Genomic DNA, 20,297 nt, shown 5'->3' on the forward strand with positions numbered 1-20,297 from the left:
TGTGTGTGTCCATCCCTGCTTCTCAAACACAGTGAGTCGTGTCAAAGCGCCGCTGGTCGGTTCTGTGAGCGACACCTCCACCCTGCCTCAAAACAACACACACACATCCCTGTAAATGAATACAGATTGAGCCAAACGCCTGAATAAAACATGTTCTGGCGCCACCCAGTGGTCACAGCATATATTACACAGACTCAAAAGGCATCTTCTAAAAAAAAAACAAAAACAAAACAAAACAAAACTCAACATACTGAGTCTGAATGTTGAATATGTGATGATGGCACTCCGCGGCCTCTCAGAACATTTATTTAGAGTTAAAGGTTTGATCTCTGCTCGCTACAAGACTAAGAATTAGCTCAAATCAATAGAAAAGGACTGAGTTGTTCTGACATCAGTTACCACGACTGGAGAGTCGCCTGCGAAGCGTTTCATCAGACCCACATGGCGCGGAAAGCTCATCAGCTACCTCCACTTCTGTCTCCACTTTACATTTTATTGACTTCTGGCTGTTAGACACCAGAATAAGGCAATCAGATATGGCTATGGGTATAGCACAGGTGTGGCGTGGAGGCTCTCGCATGCTCATGCAGTCAGTTTAATTTATTTTTTTGAAGAGTTAAATGTTCTCATGACTGAAGGTAAAGGTCGCCTGCGCTTTTCGTCTCTCTGGAGCTCGCAGTTCGGACGGCGCGGCCATCAAACGCCTGTTGACATCAGTTGAGAAGGCGAGTGCAGGGAAGTTGCCAGAGTTTGTTCTTCTCCTCAGACACGTTCAGAATTAAGGTGCCACGCCGCTGCTTCTCCCCGGCAGTTTTGTTGGAGTCATTTCTTGAGCCGTCCAGCTTTAAAAAAAAAAAAAAAAAAAAATCCATCCTGTCACAGCGGCTAATGCGCGCCGGATGGTCGGGCTGTCAGACGTAGATGCCTTCGGGGTTGAGGCCGGAGGAGACGGCGCTCTGCAGGGCGCGGAGGTCGCTGGGTAAGAGGCGGGCCGAGCCCAGGCGCTTCAGAGAGCCGCACTCCACCTCTGCAGGGGGGAAAACATCCAGACCTCATGAGAACTGCTTGATATTTGGGGGTCGATGTAATGAATCTGGTTAAAGACCCGACATGTTCCCAAAGTGGCCACGAGGTGGCACTGTGTCCACACACACCGTTCTCTGCAGCAGGCTGGGCGGGCAGCACCGTGACCTTGGTGCCGGTCTGCTGGATGAACTGCTGCAGGTTGACCTGTCGGAGCTCCTTCGTCAGCAGCTCCAGCTCCTGCTCTTTCTCCTGTTGATGGAAAACAGGAAAAAAAAAAAAACGGTCCACTGAGACCACCTGATGAAGTGTAAATTGAGAAATACACTCACGACCTTGGCAAGGCCTTCATCCCTCCGTGAGGCGGGGGACCACGTCTGTTTCTGGCAAAACAACACCGATCAGTGGAGAGCCATTAAAGAATGAGTCATTAGATACTGGCGTTGACCCAGGGGTTCCCAGAATGTGGGCGGATGAGCCACACCGCGGCCCCCAGATCCCCCAACTCTGATTTCCTCATGTTTTTCACATTACAAGATAAACTCTAAAGCCAAGTTTTTAGAGGTTGTTTTGATCCACAAGCAATAACTGGCATAACTTAGCGTCAGAGTCATTTTAGTTCAGGTTCCACGTACTGTCCAGTGCCAGACCGGTAAAACAGGGATATATTAACCTTTAGATTTAAACACTGAAGTTTTTCTTTGTTGCGGGGCAGAGAACAAGTGATGAAAATGTCGATTATTTAATCACCGTGTAAAATCACTACAACCTGACGCCGTGCCCCGCTGAGGGTTATGCAAGATGCCACTTCTGAAAATTGCAGTGAATGTTGCAACATTCCGGCGGCTGCGTCTCGCTCCGCCGAGAGGGTGAAAGCGTGGCGGGGATGGCGCTCCGCTCGGACCCGCTCGCCGACGCAGCGGAGGGAAGGACTTGGCTCCCAGATGGTTACGCAACCGCGAGCAAGGGATTGTGTACTTACTCAGGCCTCTCTCTAATCAGGCGAAGAATGCTGTTAATACCCCCCTCCACCCCCACCCCCCTCCCTTCCCCTGCTCATTACCTCATGCTCCCCACACCCTGCTGGACTGGACCTCGCCTTCGGCTCCGACTCGGGACGCACGCAGGCGAGGATCCGTGCACATCCCTGCGAGCTGCAGATAAAACTTCACTCCGCTGCCCACAACCTAATGAGCCCCGGCCTCTGCGCCTCCTCACTTCCAATAACACACTCCCTGAAATCAATCTTCCAGAATATCCGGGGAATACCGCCTTTACCGCAAAAATGTCGAGGGCGCTTTAGATTCGCAGCATTTGTGAGGGTTTAAAAGCGACGGCGGGCGGCAGAGTGAGCGAGCCGACCTGTAATCTCTTTCCTGACTGGTCCAGCGTTCGTTCCAGCGCCCTGCAGCTGCTCTCCAGCCGGGCTGTTTGTTGGCTCTGCGTTTCCAACTCTGCCCTCACTTTCTCCAGCTGGGCCTGCACCTGAGAGAGAGAGAGAGAGAGAGAGAGAGAGACAACGCTCACCACCAACTTTCCAGAAGCAACGGGCGAGTCAAAGTCTTCTTCACGGTGGAGTGAGTGGGAGGATCCTCTCACGCTTTAATGTGTTTAAAACATGCATTTCAAATCCTCCGCTGTGGAGAATTACGCTCTAATCATCTTAAACGTCCCCATTGTGCCACATTTTGAAATAACTTCACACCACTGCCGAGGAAGAGGCTCCCATCAGGAGTCACAATGCAAACAGAGAGCGGCGGCTGCGTCTTCCGACTCGAATTTCCACTATTTTTTTCTATAATAAAGCACAAAAATGTCCGGCTCAATTTTAGATCGGGCTGGACAGCGAGGATGCCTGTCTGCAAAGGCTTCGGCGGTTCGGCACAACACATTCCTCTCTGTTTGCACGCTCTGTGTGTGTGTGTGTGTGTGTGTGTTTTGGAACGCGAGCTGCACCTCCTCCTCATTGACCCTCTGGCTGAGCTCGGCCTCCTGCTGCCTCCTCTCCTGCTCCAGGCCGCCCTCCATGCTCTGTGCAACACCACACGCCATCCGCTGAGAATCATCCCTTCACTTTACTGTCTTTCTCACGAAGGCCGTGAGGCGCGAGCGCCGTCCTCACCTGTATGCGCGTCAGGTACTCGGACAGCTTGGCCTCGCAGTCGCGCACACGCGCCTGCAGCTCGGCGAGCTGCTGGCGCAGCTGCCGCTCGCTCTCCTGCTCGATCTGCAGCTCGTTCTGCCAGAACTCCTCCTCCTCGATCTCGGCTTCGTTCCTCCTCACCTGCTGCTCCACCAGCAGCAGCTCTTCCTCCAAGTTTGCCTCCTGCGGGGTGAAAAATAACTGGATTAGAAGATGATGAAGGGATGAGCAAATTGATGGATTTCAAGGCACGGTGGGGTTTAGAGCGCAGATCTGCAGGTATCCTCTTTGTTCTGGTTTTTTTTTTTTTCCTTCTTCTTCCTCTCAGTGAGAGGACCGACAGCTGTGGTTTTCCTCACTTCACTGGCGTCGCCCGCCGCCTCCTCCCAGTCCTGCAGCTCCACCTCGCAGCCCAGCAGGCGGCCCTCCAGGGCCTGCAGCTTGTCTCTCTGCAGCTGCACCAGGCGGCTCAGCTCCCGGGCCGGACTGCCGGGCACAGACGCCGTCCCGCCTCCTCCCACCCTGCTCAGGTTCAGGCTGACGCCGCGCTGCTGCTGCTGCTGCTGCTGCTGCTGCTGCTGCTGCTGCTGCTGCGCCTGCTTGGCTGCGGCGGGAAAATAAAGGTCGTGACAACCGAAAACCCGTCAGCGACAAAGGTGAGAATCCTGGAAAAAAGTGCGCCCCACCTTCTGCATCTTTGCTCTTTCCAAATATTTCCCGCAGGCCCCTGGCGCCGCCGGTGAAGGTCAGCGACTTGCGTTTGGGCTCTCTGCGTTTGAGCGAGCGGTCGGCTCCCGGCGGCCGCAGCTTGGCCAGCGGCGGCAGGCTCTGGCGGTAGAGGCCGCGCTCCGGGACGCGGGCCAGCCCGTCGGACGTGGGCCGCTCGCTGACGGACGGCCCGGTGCGCTGGAGGATGAGCTGCACGTCGCTGGCGTACTGACCCCACTTGTTGAGGGACACCACCGGGTTCTCGTGCGGCGCCAGGTGGCGCTCCGTCTCGCGCCACTTCTCAATCAGCGTGTACCTGCCGGTGCGCCCTGGGACGAGACACGGCCTGAATTAATATTCTGAAAGTGAAAGAAGTGACGTCTGCTGATCAGATTTCTGTGAATCAGCCATTATCCAACAGGTTAGCCGGCCCTAAAATCCTCATTAATAATAAAAAACATGTTTAGCATGAATATTTAACACTGACGGGATAAACCAAAACAGCTGGACGTCCCGTCACTTCTCATGCTCCACACGATCCGTCTGGAGTCTAGACATCCCAGCACACGCCGTCATTTGCTTCGCCCGTGCATTTACAGTCTGTTTGGAAGTGCACTTAAGAGGAACACTAAATCCTTTGATTCTGTACCACCGCTGACTTCTGAAGAATACTTCTTTTTTTCTTTTTTCCCACCCCTCCCACCGGTTCTCCTGCTGGCTTCTGCAGGTTTCATCTTCTTCAAAACAACAGTTTTTAAAGATTCTGATCCGCAACTAATCAACAGGATGATGCTGTTGATCACAAACTTTTCAGTTTCAACAGAATTCCAACTCATTTCACTTCAGTAAATGACATTATAATCTACAAATAATTAGAATTCTGTCTTTGTTATAGTGCAACAAAAGGTTAATATATGATTAAAAAGTTGACATTTAATGAATTAACCTTTTGCAAAATGTGAGAAACCTGAAATCCGAGCAAGAACTTCACCAGTATGTCTCAGAATTTACAGATCAGAGGATTTTTATTACACTAAAGCAGAAAACATTAGTCCGCACGTAACGGGAACTCAAAAATATATTAGGCTAGTTCATATTGTGATCAGACTATCTTGGAAAATCTGATAAATTATCTTTAACGCCGACACATTTCTAAATCTTTGTATTTATCTTGATCATCTACATAAAACAGACTGCAGTGCGCCCCTGGTGGTCAAACACAGGTATTACACTTAAGGTTTGAATTTCTCACAGCTGGCAGATTTCATTTTGCAGGCCAGACTGGACTCCGGAGGGCCGGTTCTGGCCCGCGGGCCATATGTTTGGCACCCTCACTTCTTAACTTTATGGAGGAGATCTTTACTTTGAAGCAATTCCAATGACTTGCAGTTTCATTAAAGTTTTCTTCCACAGTTTAACTCATGGGCATTCAGTGAAATGGGGTCTCTAAATTCATTACGGTGGTTAATGGGAGTGTGTATGGAGGGATTTAACTTGGATACCCAACACAGATTTCATTTCTAATGGAGTTTGTGGTACTTTTCCCACTACTTTTAATATCCATTTATTTCAAACTGTGTCGATGCAGCCTCCTGCAAAGGATCACAATAAACGTCAGTGTCTGTTAAAGATAAAAACACATTAAACACGGAGTAAAAGAACAAAAACCAATGCATTGAACTCTTTCACAGCACTCCCACGCTCGTGCACTGACGGCAAATTCAAGGAACTTCAGCAGCGAGTCCAGTGAAAGAGCTTTACAGTGGGAAAGTTCGACTCAACAAGCGGCGATTGTGTCCGTCCAAAAAGGGGCAGGTTCAATGGTTCACAGCTTTGTGTGTGTGTGTGAGTGTGTGTGTGCGGCTGGGGGCTTCTGTGTACATGTAGATAAGAGCAAAACATGCTGCCCCCCCTGCTGCCTTCATGCACAGCCAGGGTCCCTGTAAAATAGGAGGTGCATTCATGGCTGCAGCCATTCACATCAAAGTGCCCCAACGGGGACAAAAGGCAGAGTGAACACAAAGGACTGGGAGTGTCATAACTCCTGCGAGACACACACACACACTCACACACACAACCTAAATTTGAATAAATCTGTGTTCATTTCGTGTACTATTTAATTCGAAGGAACAGCGGCGGAGTATGGATTTATCCCCCTGCGAATGTACGGCGCACGTCAATAAAGCCAAGGCCGCAGCGTGACTCATCTTGATTTGTGCGTCGCATTTACGGCGAAGATCTCGCCGTGCCCTCCAGTCACTTTTCATTTTCGTGCCATTTATCATCTGGAGTGTGTGTCTGACACCCCGACTGGCCGGTATTCAACACAACGTCCCGGGTTTATGGAGAATCAGTCGTTTCCACCGATTATTCGGGGCTTACGCGGGCTCGCAACGGGATGCAATCAGCTTCAATGACAAAGCATAAACAAAGCTATATGCAGTGTATTGTCTGAAGTCTTTGCTCAGCTCTCGAAATCACTGATTTCAGACTTGCAGACCGGAATTGAATGGGACGGCACTGAAGTGAAGGCAGGTGAGCGGATACTTTTGGCCATACAGGGCGGATACAGAGGTGTGGCTTTACCGATGGCCTGCGCCAGAGCGATGACCACCTCCTGGCACGTGGTGAACTCTGTGACGCCGCACACGATGCGCTGCACTCCGTCCACCCAAACCTTCAGCTCCATGGCCTTCATCCAGACGCCCTCACTCCTCCACACCACAAGGGGGCGCCGACGGTTTACCTGTCATTCTAAAAAAACAGAGAAAAAAGACGACGATCAACGCTGTGAAGCTAGTCATGCATCCTCCTTCCTGAAGAGCAAAAATAAATATATTAAGCGATTAAATTAAGCGAAAATCAATCAAACATGTTAGCCACATCTCTTCACGTATTCGCAGTTTGCCGAGATCAACCTTCGCCACGTAAACTCCCCAGGTGGCCCGAGAATTAGTACTAATGTTTCCACATCTGCTGCATGTATAAATAAGCAGCTTTTGAGATTCATAATTTAACAGCAGCCTCCTCCTGCAGCAGCTGAAAAAAAAACCACCAAGAAATTACCACAGTCGGTTTAAATTACCGTATGTTTATTCAGCCTTTGCATTGCAGAAGTCTGAAAACTGGAGAATGTAAAGTGAAAAGCAGCACATGTATCAGGCTGTGTTTTAGTTACCTGCTTTGGTTTAATCTTCCTAAAGTTGTAGCGTCCATGATTTTGGTCCAATAAAAAGCCTGCCCACTATATTGAGTATTTTATCAAGTCAAAAGTCAAATATCTCGGAGTAATCACATGAACTCCTCAGGTGGAGTCGGAATTAGCGCTAACGTTGCTCCACATCTGCTTCTGATGTATAAATAAGCTGCTGGATTGATCCATTATTTAACTGCAGCATATTCCTGCAACACTTTCCTGAAAACAAGTCACCTTCAAATTACAGGCAGAGTTAATCAGAAGCCTTTGTTTTTAATAAATACAAAAATCTCTTTACACTTTCAAATAACAGATTTAATCAGATCAACAAAAATTACTTCTGTGGGTTGACTTATTAATTACAAGACTCCACCATGTTCTATTTGGTAATTTCCTTGATGACTTTATAATCACTTCAGAGGTCAGAACAAACATACAAGTGTTCCCCCGAAGCGGTATGATGCTGATAAATCTCGCCAGCGACGCGCGATGGCGGCCACACACCAGAGCTGCCCCGGCGTATTTTTCACTGGAGAGCCGGTGAGCGCTGAACGAGCGGCGTTTCAAAGTGCTGACACAAGCACCTCGGCAGCGAGGCAGCCATTAAGAGCCCGGCAAGGCCGCCGGAGCGCCGGAGCAGAGCCGGAGCAGGTGCCTAATGCTCGCCGGGGCCGCCGGGCGCCGCCGCCATCGCCGCTCTCGCGGCCCGGGCCATCAGCTCAGCTCTGATCATTGACTTCCGTACCGCTTCAAGTCTCCCCGAACAATTTAGGCCCCTTTCATCTCCATCACAGCTGGAATGGGACTCCCCCCCCCTCCCTACTGCAATCGAACCGCCGCCCCCCCCTTCGAGGCCTTTCCCCACCGAGACCGCATTATGCTGCACACTCCCCTGCACTGATGGCGTTTGCTGAGGGCAGGACCCGCATTTGGCGGCGAGCGGCAATGATTTGTTACCGGGGACGGATGGCGCCGGATGCCGCTGGATTCATGGGCCTGTTACAGTCCAGTAAATGAGACTATTCCCAGGAAAAGAGCTCAGCGGGGTGGGAAATAAGGAGGGGAGACAATGATGCGAAAATGAAGGTGAAAGAGGAACAGATGGATGAACGGAGCAAAGAAAAGAGGTTAAAAATAAAGGAGAGCAAACACTCGCAAGATGAACGAGGCATAAAGGAGGACGATAACTCAAAGAGGCCAAACTCATTCTTGGACTTGTTTGATGATTCATATGGAGGAATCGGGACGAGAGCGCCCGTCAGGAATACAGTAAACAGAGAAGCGTCTCGTCCAGATGGATCCTTAGAGCACTTTACATGTCTCCATCGGTCAATCGGGCTCGCCGTCTCTCTCGCTTCGTATCGAAAGACTAAGCAAACATGGCGGAGTGGCTCCAGCTGACACGGTGGAGAGACGAGAATCCGCTCCGGAGGTCTTCACAGGACCGTGACAGACGAAGGAGGGCCGGGACTCAACAAATATGATCCACATGTGGAAACAGCGCGGCGATCTGGAACTTCACGTCATCGCTGAAGCTAAAGGACACAGGGGAACACGGCATTCTATTTGCAAGGATTGGGCAGTTTTCATAAGTGTGGGAGAAAAATCAGCATCTTAACAGCACAAGTCAAACATCTTCAGTCACTGTGGTTGACGCCTCTGAATCGCTCAATACGCCATCTTGTGGCAGAAACTGGCATTGCAGGACTAAACTTACAGTTCTGGCGTCAGGATTGTCGATTCTGCTTGTTAACATTTCAGATTCCTTTTAATTTATATGAACCTGCATTAAAATCCAACAGACCGCATACATCCGATTGTGAACCGTGCAGCTCGAATGACTCCGAAAGTTTGAGAGAAGTAACTGTTTGTCTTACTTAAGAAGCACCGAGCTTCGGAAGAGTGATGGTCGGCGATATGCGATATTTCATGTTTTATCTCCAGCTGGTGAGGGCGCGTCTGCAGCGCTCAAAGTGATGAAAAATGACAAACAAAGCACATCACCTTGCACGGGGCGTAATGAAAAACAGTAATTGCATTTTCTTTTTTTTCTTTGAAGTAGTTATGTCAAAAAGTGACGCGCGCTTTCATATTTTTAATAACGGCTCTGGCCGTGACAGTGACGGAAAGCTTTTATGGAACACATTACATTTTCACAGCTGTGGTTGAAATGTGTTAACTGAATGCTTATTACGCTGAGTGATATCCAACTCACACACACACACACACACCCGGGCTCCGTCTCACGGGAGAGGGAGCCGGATGACGTCGGACGTAATTTATTCACTCCTTATTATGAAGCCGCGATCAAAACTCAAGTCCAAATCAATCCTGAGACCATCAGTGAGTCTTTTATATGCAAATTTTCAATAAGTGAAGTTGAGTGAGATGGGCATGAAGCTACAGGAAGCCTCCCTTCGGTGAATTCAGAGGGAAATCCACCCTGGGGGACCTATATTTACTTATAATGGGACAAGTAGAAAGCGATAGATGTTCAGTGGAGACAGAAGCCAGAAGCAGGCTTTTGTTTCTGCAGAACCCTGATGTCCAATGAAGCATCCGACGCAACCGAAAAACAAGAAAACACGACATGTTTTGACTGTGAAGAGTCTGGAGCTGCCTTCACACAAACATCTGAACATATGTTAACGACTGTTTGCTGTAATCCGCGGCGGCTGGCGGCGCAGTGAGAGCAGGCAGCTGCGCCGCAGCAGATGTTCGGACGCCCTTCAGTCCAAAACCAGCCGTTCCATAGGCGGCAGAACTTCCGTCCAATTGCAATCTCGCAGCTTTAAGAGTGCAGGTTAAAGAAGCTGTGACCTGGAAGCCTGGAGGTCAGGACCCAGCACCGCAGCGCCGTCGCTCCCATCAATGCGACACTAATTGAATTCTCTGTCCAGCCGCTCCAGCACCAGCAGCGCCACTGAGCTCTGTTTCCTTCTGGAAATGAGCTTCGATTTTCTTTATCCTGCTGGTAAGTTCCAACGCTCGGGCCGCAGCAGATAGATCTCTCTCTCTCTCTCTCTCTCTCTCTGAATCAAATGTTTTGAATTTTCATCTCCACATCTTCCCTTTAATCTAAATTACAGCTGATTTAATGATCCCACCGCCAGCGTGTGAATAAATAAATCATACGAGCGAGCGTACACAAATTAGCGCGCCGCGATGTGGCTTTTCTGTTTTGGTTCTGCTCCACTGTAATTGTGCACCAACCCATTTAGAAGCAATCAGTGACCTGCACGGCTCCACGCCCGGCGAGAACATGTGGGGAAGGTGCCGGAATTTCCTTTTCTATTAGTCACAGTTTGATAAACTAGTGGAATCGAAAAGATTCACATTGGTAATTGTTTTTTTTTTTTTTTTTTTAACTTCTACAGACTGTGATGTTCTTTTTTTTTTTAAGTTTTTATCTGTTGGGCACGTCTGCATGGTGCCAGTCTCTGATCGGAGGCGTTTACATGCACCTTAGAAAACACATTCTTGTCTCAGAATAACATCAGATAACAGCGAGTGTTCACAACAAGGTGCAGCTGCTAACGCTCAGTTTCAGGAGTCTAAATCCAGGTGAATCTGTGGCAGTCAGAAGGTCTTGTCTGACGGTGGGGAGAGCCGGAGAAGCTTTGGTTTTCCTGGTCTGGACCTGACCTTTAATCTGATACTGTGGATGTGAAGCAGCATCTCACAGCTGCGGAGTGGGAGCTGGATTACTCAGAAAAACATCAATAAACCTCATCATGGGCAGCTAACCTCCTTTTAGCATCATAACAACTCCGGTAAGCTCAATGAAATTGGCTTTCCTGGTCTAAAATGAATCCTTCCGGAGGGAATCTAAAACGATTTTGACCATAATAAATACTTTTCAGAAAAGGTTTTTCCAATCTTTTGGCTTGGAGTTCTCTCTCCCATCTTTCAGCTGAAATATATATATAAAAAAACTCTGGATTTTGGTGGTAATGGGACAAACCCGCCGGCTCTATAAATGACTCGGCTGTGGGCAGAAAAGGTTGCTGCTATCAGAACGGATCCTGGCTGTCAGGCGGCTCCGCCGCAGCCATTCGCTTCCCGACGTGAGGAACACGGCATCGTCTGGGCCGCCGAGCGCCGAGCTAAACTTAGTGGTGACTTCAGCCCGCCTGTCCTGAAGTTTCATTCCCAGGATGCCACAGGAGGGCCGAGGCGGGGAGAGTAATCTGCCTTTCTGATCTTGAGATCATCGCCGCTTCTGCGTTTGAAATCATTTGAAATTTGCTTCTAATTATTGCATTTTTAAAGTTCAGCAGGATTAACTCACAACAAATTGACATTTATCCTCCACACGAGTTTGAAAAGAGAGACGGGATTAAATCCACACACCCAGATACTTTAACTCTGCCCTGACTTGTAGCTTTTTGGCCCTTTCCGTCCGACTCTGCGGTCGCGCACGGCTAATTAAACCTCCAAATGTTGTCAAATGTTGGTGTGTGACTCCGGAAAAGTCGCTCCCGGGAGCGGAGAGGACGACGGGAACACACAGCGACGAGAGCCTGGCTTTAAAGTAACGAGCAGGTTGAGGGGGAAACAAGTGCTATACACACAAACAAAAGAGCGCGCCGGAGTGTGTGTGTGTGTGTGTCTCACATGGCGACCAGCATGACTGGATGCAAACAATCCGTCGCCATGGCGACGCGGCTCCGGCTTTGTCCGGGCGCTGCACAGATGACTGGATTGATTGGAGGGCAGCTTCTGGGAAAAGTGGACCAAACAATCGGCAACAATTAAGGAGCGAGCCGTGTTTTCCTGCCACTTCCTCTTTGTCTCCTCTGAATGTGGGCCGAGAGGAAAACCAGGAGGCTTCACAAAACTCACCACCGGGAAACTATTCTGACATCTAGATCAACCACATGCAGTCCAACTTCACCTTCAGTGGGACGAAAAGGTGAAATAGTGACTTTAAATATAAACTTTAAAGTTTGTCTTAGTTTTGGAGCACATCATGCATTTTTAAGGAGTGTATATTTTTCCAAAAACTGCTGTAATCTCGACATAAATCTCAACCTAAATCCAATTATTAGAATGCAAAATAAAGCAAACTATCCAAAAAAAAAAACAACAACTATAACTTGTAATTTGCCGCCTTTTGCATGCATATTTACAACTTCCTCCTGACAGCATGACTATGAGGCTCATGCCAGTTAGCTAACTTTCACAGCAGCATCACTGATGCTGACAGAAAATTGCAGTTACAGCATCTTTTCTGCTGGAGATCTGTTAATACTCCTCCTCATCCACGTCAGCCGTCAGCAGACGCTTCCCGTCCTTCTCCATTATCTTTATTGCGCCGCTCCGTTCAAGCGGCTCCGCGCTTTTAACGATCTCCTTCACGTTTTTACCGACTTATCTTCTGATCGTCATCTTATCGCGGGCGGGGGTCGAGGGGGTGGAGCCGAACGCATCTGACACAAGGTGAGGAGATGGAGGACACACACAATGAAAGGAGGGGGGGAAGACAATCTCACACAAAAAATTACACCCAACGACTTTAAGGCCTGTTTACACGGCAATGATTTCAAGCGAAAACGAAAACATTTTGTTGCGTTTACATGACAACGGTGCTGGGAGTCACCGAAAACGCAACTTTTTGAAAACCGGTGCCAAGAGGGGAACTTTTTGCGAATTTTGTGGAAACGCTGCTACTGTGCTCTGCACTGCAGCAGCAGGAAACCGTTCTTCTGCTCAGGGTCAGTAGACGACAACAACAACAACAACAACAACAACAATGGCAGCCTCCAGAGTGTGTGTTATAGTGAAGGTGTTGTACTGGATCACAGTAACCGTTACAGATGCCTCTAATAAAGAGGCTGCTGAGTTTACAGTAACTTCGGACACGATCAATTTGTGTGTGTGTGTGTGTGTGTGTGTGTGTGTGTGAGCTGCTTCGCTCAGACTGACATTGACATGAGTCAAGCTGCTACTGAGGCTGAAAACGGTCCCGACAAACGGTAACGTCAGCAAGTATTTCAATACAAAGAAGCAAATTGAATTAGATTTCGACCTTTGTCCTGAGACAAGACGTCCTCCGGGACGCCTGATGGAGAGTCCTGCAAGCCCCCCCGATACACTCCTGACTCGCTGCTTCGGGCTCGGCATGCAGCCTCGCTAATAAACAGAAGTATCCCAGTTTATTAATACTGTTGGATTTTATGAGTCCGTCCTTGTGAATGAATACGCAAACCTGTGTTGTTGTTGTCTGTATTCAAGTGTGAATGTTTTCATCATTACCAACACAGCAAGCAGACCCAGAGCTCAGTCTCAGCGTCCCAGCCTCTGCCTTCCCCACTCCTGGCCCAGAATAACGTCCTGTGACGTCTCTCCTCCAGCTGAAGACCGAGAGGTGGCTGCAGGTTTATCGCCAGCTTCAATAAGCCGAGCGAGAAGCTTCAGAGGAGGAGTTAAATGAAGCCACGGGGCTGGAAGCCTCCCGCACGGCTAAATTACATGTGGGAAAATTCACAGAATTCAGCCGAACGCAGTCCAGGGTTTTCATCAGGCTGGCCAGAAGGACTGGGGGAGTCCAAACCGCCACCTAGCAGCCTCAAAAGTCAGAAGTAATCTGCTTGCTGGAGACAATAAGCCTTTAACCCTGTAAGGCTGCGGCTTAGCTGACCGCAGGGTGTGGAGGGGGGGGGGGGGGGGGGGGGGGGGGGGGGGGGTGCAGAAACATAAACTGGACTGGATTTCTGATGTTAAGTCTGTTAATAGGTTTGGAATAACGTGAATTCTACTATAAGAGAGGAAGACTGACGTCTCCTCGTGGAGGCCTTCGGCTCCACATTACAGCTGCAGCAGTTTAATGGCTTCTGGTTTGGGCTTTGGACTGAAAACTTTTCCAATAGTGTCTGACTTTTAATGGGTTTGTCCTTGCGTCCATCACACACACACACCCCCCCACACACACACACATACACACACACACACACACACACACACACTTCAAGGACTGTGTGCTGCAGCTATATGACTCAGTTGAAGGGACTCTTGATTAAAGCCACTGCTGACTGCGCGCTTATAACTCCATTAAGAGATCCATCACTGCAGATCCACTCACACACTGACCACTCACTCCACTTCCTGCTGGCTCGTGGACCTGCTGTGTCAAACACGCGCAGTACATGACACACTGTTAAAGAAGCATAATAATAATAATAATAATAATAAAAACACGCATTCCTCTCTAAAAGTTATGCAACAGCTGATCCGACAGGCCAGGTTGTTTCATATCAGGTGTTTTTCAGCAGATCTGCTTCAGTCTTCAAATCTGACGCATACAAGTTGCGGGACTCTGCGCGCGACATGTCAACATACCTGCTCGTGCGGGAGCTGGTGTCCAACTGTTCCCCCCGGTCCGCGGTCCCGGCAGATGCTCCCCTCCTCTACCCCCAGAATGAAAGCCCCGGTACTTCCCGGATCATCCGCCGCGGCCCGGTCCGCCTTCACTCCGGTCCGATCCGCATCAGAGGACGCGCCGAGCGCACGTCCCCGCCTGCGCGCGCCGCGCACGGATGTAAACACGAGTCGGTCCGGTCATCGGACATCCGACCGGAGGAAGGGAGGAGGGGGGGAGGGGGTTCGAACATGCACCGCCGCTCCGCCCGTCTGCACGCTGCTGCCGCTGCACCTCGAAGACTTGAGAATTAAGACCGGAGCAGAAGTGGGACACCGCAAGGCATGATGGACCAGTTAAAGCTGCAACGCACCGGAGGCGCACCGCACACGCGCGCGCACACGCACCGGGGGAGCACCCGCGTGTTTGGATGCGAGGAGAGGAGGGGAGGAAACACGTGTCTCCACTGTCCAAGAAGGGAAAAAAATAAAAAAATAAATCAGTTACACAACTCCGAGTGTCCACAGCAGCAGATGGACTTTTATCACTTTATTCAAAGTGCTGCTCAGGTTACTCCACAAAACCAAAAAAAATATACAATAATCATCATCTGCATGGGTTTAAATGATTCACAATAATCAACATTAAACAGCCCCACTGCACAGGCTCTTAGAAAACACAATAGAAATGAATTAAATCAATACATAAGTCAAACAGGATAAACAGCGTCATGCAAGTAAATCAATACACTGTAGTGCAGACAAGATAATAAAATGTGTTGTAAAACGTGCAAAAATAATGTGTTCAATCAAAGTTACAAAGCTGCACAATGTATTGCTAATATATCATTATAGCAATATCAACATGCTCAATGGAGAACTTAAAACTAGACTTAGGACTGTTTGAAACACTGCATATATTTAAAAAAGAAAACACTATTTAATGCCTGGATCCATACTCTGACTCCTGAACGAAGATCCGGGCCCTTTTATAGAGAGATTAACATTTACATCAGATCCACACTCTTCAGAGCAGATCCAGACTCTCTTAAACTTTTACTTTTTAAAATAGAAATCGAAAACCTGAAGTGAGGAATGGTGCTTGAAGAGATTTATTGCACATTGACAAATTTGTGTGCATCAGGAGTGTCTGTGAGCCAAATAGTTTTTAGAAATAAGAGCGAGAGATCATTTTAAAACCTAGAAACACATTGTTGAATAAGTAGAGATTCAATATGTTTCACAAAACAATTTTTTTCAACAAACTTTTAGATTTTTGGCTGAATTTTAACTATCATTTAGAGTAAAAACTGCCCAGAGGACATAGTTTATGATCCCAAAAGCAAGAAGATGCTGTGGTGATGAATTACTGCCGTCTTTTTCCACCAAATTCAAGGATCTCTCTGAAATGACTGATTAAAGTTATGAATTAAAGTCTTTTTCGGAAAGTAATGTCACATGAAAATGTATGATGGGCCTACCTAAAAGTAGAAAAGTGCTGCTGAACTATACCATCAATTATTCCAGATGTCTGGAGCGACCATTTCTCACACATGCTCCCAAAATACAGCCTGACATAATTGGTATTTTTGGAAACTTTTGGGCTCTCCACTAGAATTTAAACACACTCCTGTGGCTTTGAGTAATGCTCCTCTGCACACCGAGATGTGAGACGGACGCGCTGAAGAGTCGAGCGGACGGATTGAGACGTTTAATCTTCAAATCAAATGGATTTTGCTTTTTTTATTCATGAGAGATGCATCGACGGTATTCAAATGAAATGCGTGCGGTGCTTGCATGCAGTTATTGCTCACGCTTCTAATTGGACACACACACACACACACACACACACACACACACACACACACGTATAAAACCTGCAACTGGTTTGTTTACGAGGGAAGTGAAGCGGCCTGTTTCATTCCAAGCAGCATTTCCACTCTGAGATCCTGAGTTTCTCCTCATTTCTGATTCCACGCGGCTCTCCTCCGTCTTCAGGCCTCACAGCATTAATCATGACAGCTGCATGTTGTGCTGATCAGGCAAACTTGCGGCTGACCTTCAGCTTTTTTCTCCTGATGTTATGGCACCGCAGTTAAAACATGACATTTTCACCCTGATTATGTTTCAGCAACTTTTCTACTCGTTGCCTCTTTTGTCCCTCTTCTAAATTGACAGTAAACCTGCAGCTTCCGCGTCTGATCGCGGCCGTCCTGCAGGCTCATTCCCAGCTGAACTCGCCGTCTGATCCTCGGCATATGGCTGAGCGGCGTTGGCGGTCAGGCCCTGGTGACGGATGTCTTCTCGCAGGCCCAGAGATCTGACAGATGCTTCAGGATTTATCGCCGAATGTTCTGCATGATGCCGCTGATGGTGGATTCTCAGTGATTTAAAGCAGCTTTTTGATTGATCTCACATCTTCCCAACATCTAAATCAGGAAAAATGTTCACACAGTGCATATATAGTATTTAGACATATGAAATACAGATTTATATCTATGTGTGTGTGTGTTTCAGTAACGCCATCACTCATTAAATGCTGCATGTGTTTGGTTGCTTTCAGACCTCATAGCCTTGCAGTCAGGGTGAGTTTGGAAAAACATGCAGAGCGCAGCAGCTACAGGAGAGGTTTTATGGATATTTCACTGTATTTTGAGCCAAAAGGTTTCATTCGAATTGCTTTAAGTTGAGATTGTACTACTTTTCAGTCACAGTTGTTTGGTTTTGTGAAAATTAAGACATTTTCTTCACGTATACTCTGCTCTACAACAAAGAAAAAAGCTTAAATTAATTGAAGAAAGGTTAAAGTTTAAATTTAAAGTTTATTATATCATTGATTTTACCGGTCCAGGACATAAATATAAAAATGAGCCGTATGTGGCTGACTGGAAAGACCAGAGTCCCTCAAGAAAAAGGTTAAGAGATCGCTGTTCTAAATGTTTATGCTCCTATCTTCCGTTTTATTCTTATTTTCTCAAGCTTCATCCTCTTTATGTTTGTTAATATAAAACACCTCAAATTGCCTCAGTGCAAATTAAACCACCTCGCACACGAGTGTGTGTGTGTTCAAACACATGCCACCTCTGCACATTCATTACATAATCTCCGAAACTTGTTGAATCCTCCCCGCTCCGCGGCAGATATAAACAACACGTGGAAGCGTGCACCGGCATGAATCTGCTCTTCTGTGGTGAAGAAACACTGGATGTGTTTAAACCCGGGCGGACGGGTTTCTGCCCCAAACTCTTTTCCTCTGTGTCATTGAGAAGATTAAATGTTACGGAGATTTACGAGCCAATTAAAACTCTTTTTGTTGTGATGTGAGTTTACTCAATCGTCTGGCGAAGCTGTAGAAACAATGGAAACGGAGCGGTTTTCTGTTTTGCCGCCGTGTTTCCCGCTGGTGAACGACGTCAGTCGCGCCCACGGGACTCGATCACTGAATCGTTTGTGATTTCGCAGTGACTTCCTGTTTGCGTGTTTGACCTGAAGAAGCCTCAAACAGTGGCATTTACATGTTTTCTTCTTCTCAGGTCTTAAAACATTCATGTGTCTCGCTGTAATATGTTAAGTTGAAGGGAAAGTTGCCCTCGTTCTTCCGCACCACCCCGAGAGATTCCTGAAATGTGTGTCTGGCAGATTCACACGGTTCCTCCACACGCAGCGTCCGCCTCCTCAGATCGTCGCCGTCGACCTTCTGTCCTTTTCTCATGCAGGTAGGGGCGGAGGAGCCAGCTCCCCAACCGTCCGTCGTCAGGACTCACACTCTTTTTCCTCAACAGCCTCGGAGCTTTCCTTCTCTAACCGCCTTTTCTCCTCGCCGGCCGCCGCTCGACCCCCTCGACCCCAATCAGTCACGAGCCAAGCGAGCCGAATTTCAAAAGCCCCTCCGCGCTTCTCTTTTCGCGGGCCCCGTCCTCCATCACCCCTCCCCCCGTGTTTGGCACGGCCGGCCACCGGTCAGTCCCGCCGAGGTCTGAGAACTTAGAGAGAACCGGGGCTCCGTCTCTCCGGCTGACTGCGCCGGTCAGGTTTCATTGCAGGAATCCCTCATGTGCTCCGTCTTTGATTTCCAACCCCCCCCGCCCCCCCTCCTTCCCAGGTGAAATTTCATTGGAAATGTTCAGACGGACTGACTGTACACCCCCCTGACCGGAATCCAAGTCTGAGTCCCGTCATGTGAACCAGACTGCCTGACACCCGCAGACATGGAGGCCGTCAAATTAAAGGAATTTTCTTTCTTCCACACACCCAGCTTCGATCTTGATTTCATATGTTTACACGGGACTTTTTATTCCTCCAGGCGCTGAACAACGCCGACATTTTCAAAGCGGTAGCGTCAGAGTTAATTGAGAAAGAAAGACGAGGAAAACGCTGTTTGCTTCCAGGAGACGTCACTCCGTCACGCCCTGTCCAATCAGAACGCTTCGTCCCGGCGTGAGAGAGGATTTAATCCTGCGTTTCTCCCATGTAAACACCAAGATCATGAATATAATTCTGCATTACTTAATTCAGAATAAAGCAATTCCGAATTATAAACACCTTGTAACCACACATTAAGTTTGGAGGAGTCACACCGAGTGTGGGTACATGGTGTTTTTAAACAGTGTGTGTTTTTCTGCTTTTCTCCATCCCATTTAATACCTCAGGTTTCCTCTTTTGACGTTGAGGGAATTCTTGGACGGTAATCTTCTCAGTTTGTCTGCAGTCGGTGTCTCTCCTGCTCACGATTTCACCCCTTTACGACTCAGACGCCTGGATTTATTGAGAGATTTGTTCCAAAATGTGCAATCACTGGAAGCTTCCTCCTCTGTTTTTTTTTTTTTTTTTTTACAACTGTCATTTTGCTCTTAAATCTTAGAACTAAACGGTTGTGCTGCAGGATATCAAATACACGTGCACACAGATCTACTTTTATTGCTTTCAGCTACTTTTCAAATCGTCCTTGACATCATAAACTGTCCAGGATTTATGGCTGCAGGAAGTTTGCGTGCCAGATCCTGCCAGGATGGAGGTAAAAGGCTTTAAACGTGTCATTTTATCCTCATAACCATGTGGAGAACTTTTTTTTTATATAATCCTTTGATTTTCATTCCAGTGTCAATATTGAGCTTTAGAATCATTCAGATTTTGAAAATGCGCCAAAATGCATTCTCAATAAAGACACTTCTGATTCTTTGAAGCATCTTTCTGCACTGCTGGGTGGAAAATCGGACTCACGTTTGGACCTTTTAACTTATGTCTCACATTGCAGCTCTACTCACCAAAATGTGACACGTCTGAAATGAAATATTAACTTTTTAGTGTTCAAACCGAGAAGTTTCTCCATCTGAGTTGGTATTTGACAGAAGTCTCTGTTAAATCGCACATTTTCAACTGAATTTTATCAAAAGTTAGACACTTGAATAGTAACACAAAACGTGCTTGTTAAGATTTTTATTCCCTTTTTAGATGAAAACATTCCTTTAATTCAGTTTTTCCAGTGTGACTGAAACCTGGAAGGATTTCCATTTCAAAAATACGAACAAAATGCATCTTTTGCAGTGGAAAACTGGTAAATAAAGTATTTCTTTCTTGGCATTTACCTGGTTTGCAATTAAAATTAAAAAAAAAAAAAAATAGATCAGAAGACCTGAAAGTCACAATTTGACCCAGTGGATGAAATTTATCTACTGATTAAAGTTGCTGTTTTTTCCTCTCCTGTCTTACTTAACCACCCATCATGTCCTCCCTGTCTGCCAGACAATAAAGCCCGGTCCTTCATTCCACGTTTTATTAAAAGATGTGACGGCCGGCGACACCCGTCTGCCCAGGAAACCAATCTTTCCTTTTCTTTTCTCCCATGATTAATCACTGGAGTTTAGATGA

The 20,297-nt window shown here is 47.6% G+C and overlaps 1 protein-coding gene across 1 annotated transcript; it reads right to left on the reverse strand.

The window, feature by feature from the left end:
* Positions 1 to 479: 479 nt before the first annotated feature.
* Positions 480 to 14,763, reverse strand: rassf8b (Ras association domain family member 8b). Its single transcript, XM_030113944.1, has 9 exons — positions 14,412 to 14,763; positions 6,461 to 6,628; positions 3,853 to 4,203; positions 3,526 to 3,770; positions 3,146 to 3,349; positions 2,980 to 3,054; positions 2,386 to 2,508; positions 1,155 to 1,275; positions 480 to 1,027 (listed from the first exon to the last, which is right to left on the reverse strand). The coding sequence occupies exons 2-9, from the start codon at positions 6,570 to 6,572 to the stop codon at positions 912 to 914; spliced, it is 1,347 nt and encodes a 448-aa protein (XP_029969804.1). The 5' UTR covers positions 6,573 to 6,628; positions 14,412 to 14,763; the 3' UTR covers positions 480 to 911.
* Between the last annotated feature and the right edge of the window lie 5,534 nt (positions 14,764 to 20,297).

This window comes from Salarias fasciatus, chromosome 17, assembly GCF_902148845.1.
Source record: "Salarias fasciatus chromosome 17, fSalaFa1.1, whole genome shotgun sequence".
NCBI lineage: Eukaryota > Metazoa > Chordata > Actinopteri > Blenniiformes > Blenniidae > Salarias > Salarias fasciatus.

What these genes read in the sequence shown, in the direction of transcription:
- rassf8b (XM_030113944.1), bottom strand. Translation starts at nt 6,572, where the DNA reads ATGAAGGCCATGGAGCTGAAGGTTTGGGTGGACGGAGTGCAGCGCATC. An exon ending in CGGCGGGCGACGCCAGTGAA is followed by an intron (nt 3,350 to 3,525) that starts GTGAGGAAAACC and finishes TTCACCCCGCAG; the next exon opens with GAGGCAAACTTGGAGGAAGA. An exon ending in AGAGGGTCAATGAGGAGGAG is followed by an intron (nt 2,509 to 2,979) that starts GTGCAGCTCGCG and finishes TCTCTCTCTCAG; the next exon opens with GTGCAGGCCCAGCTGGAGAA.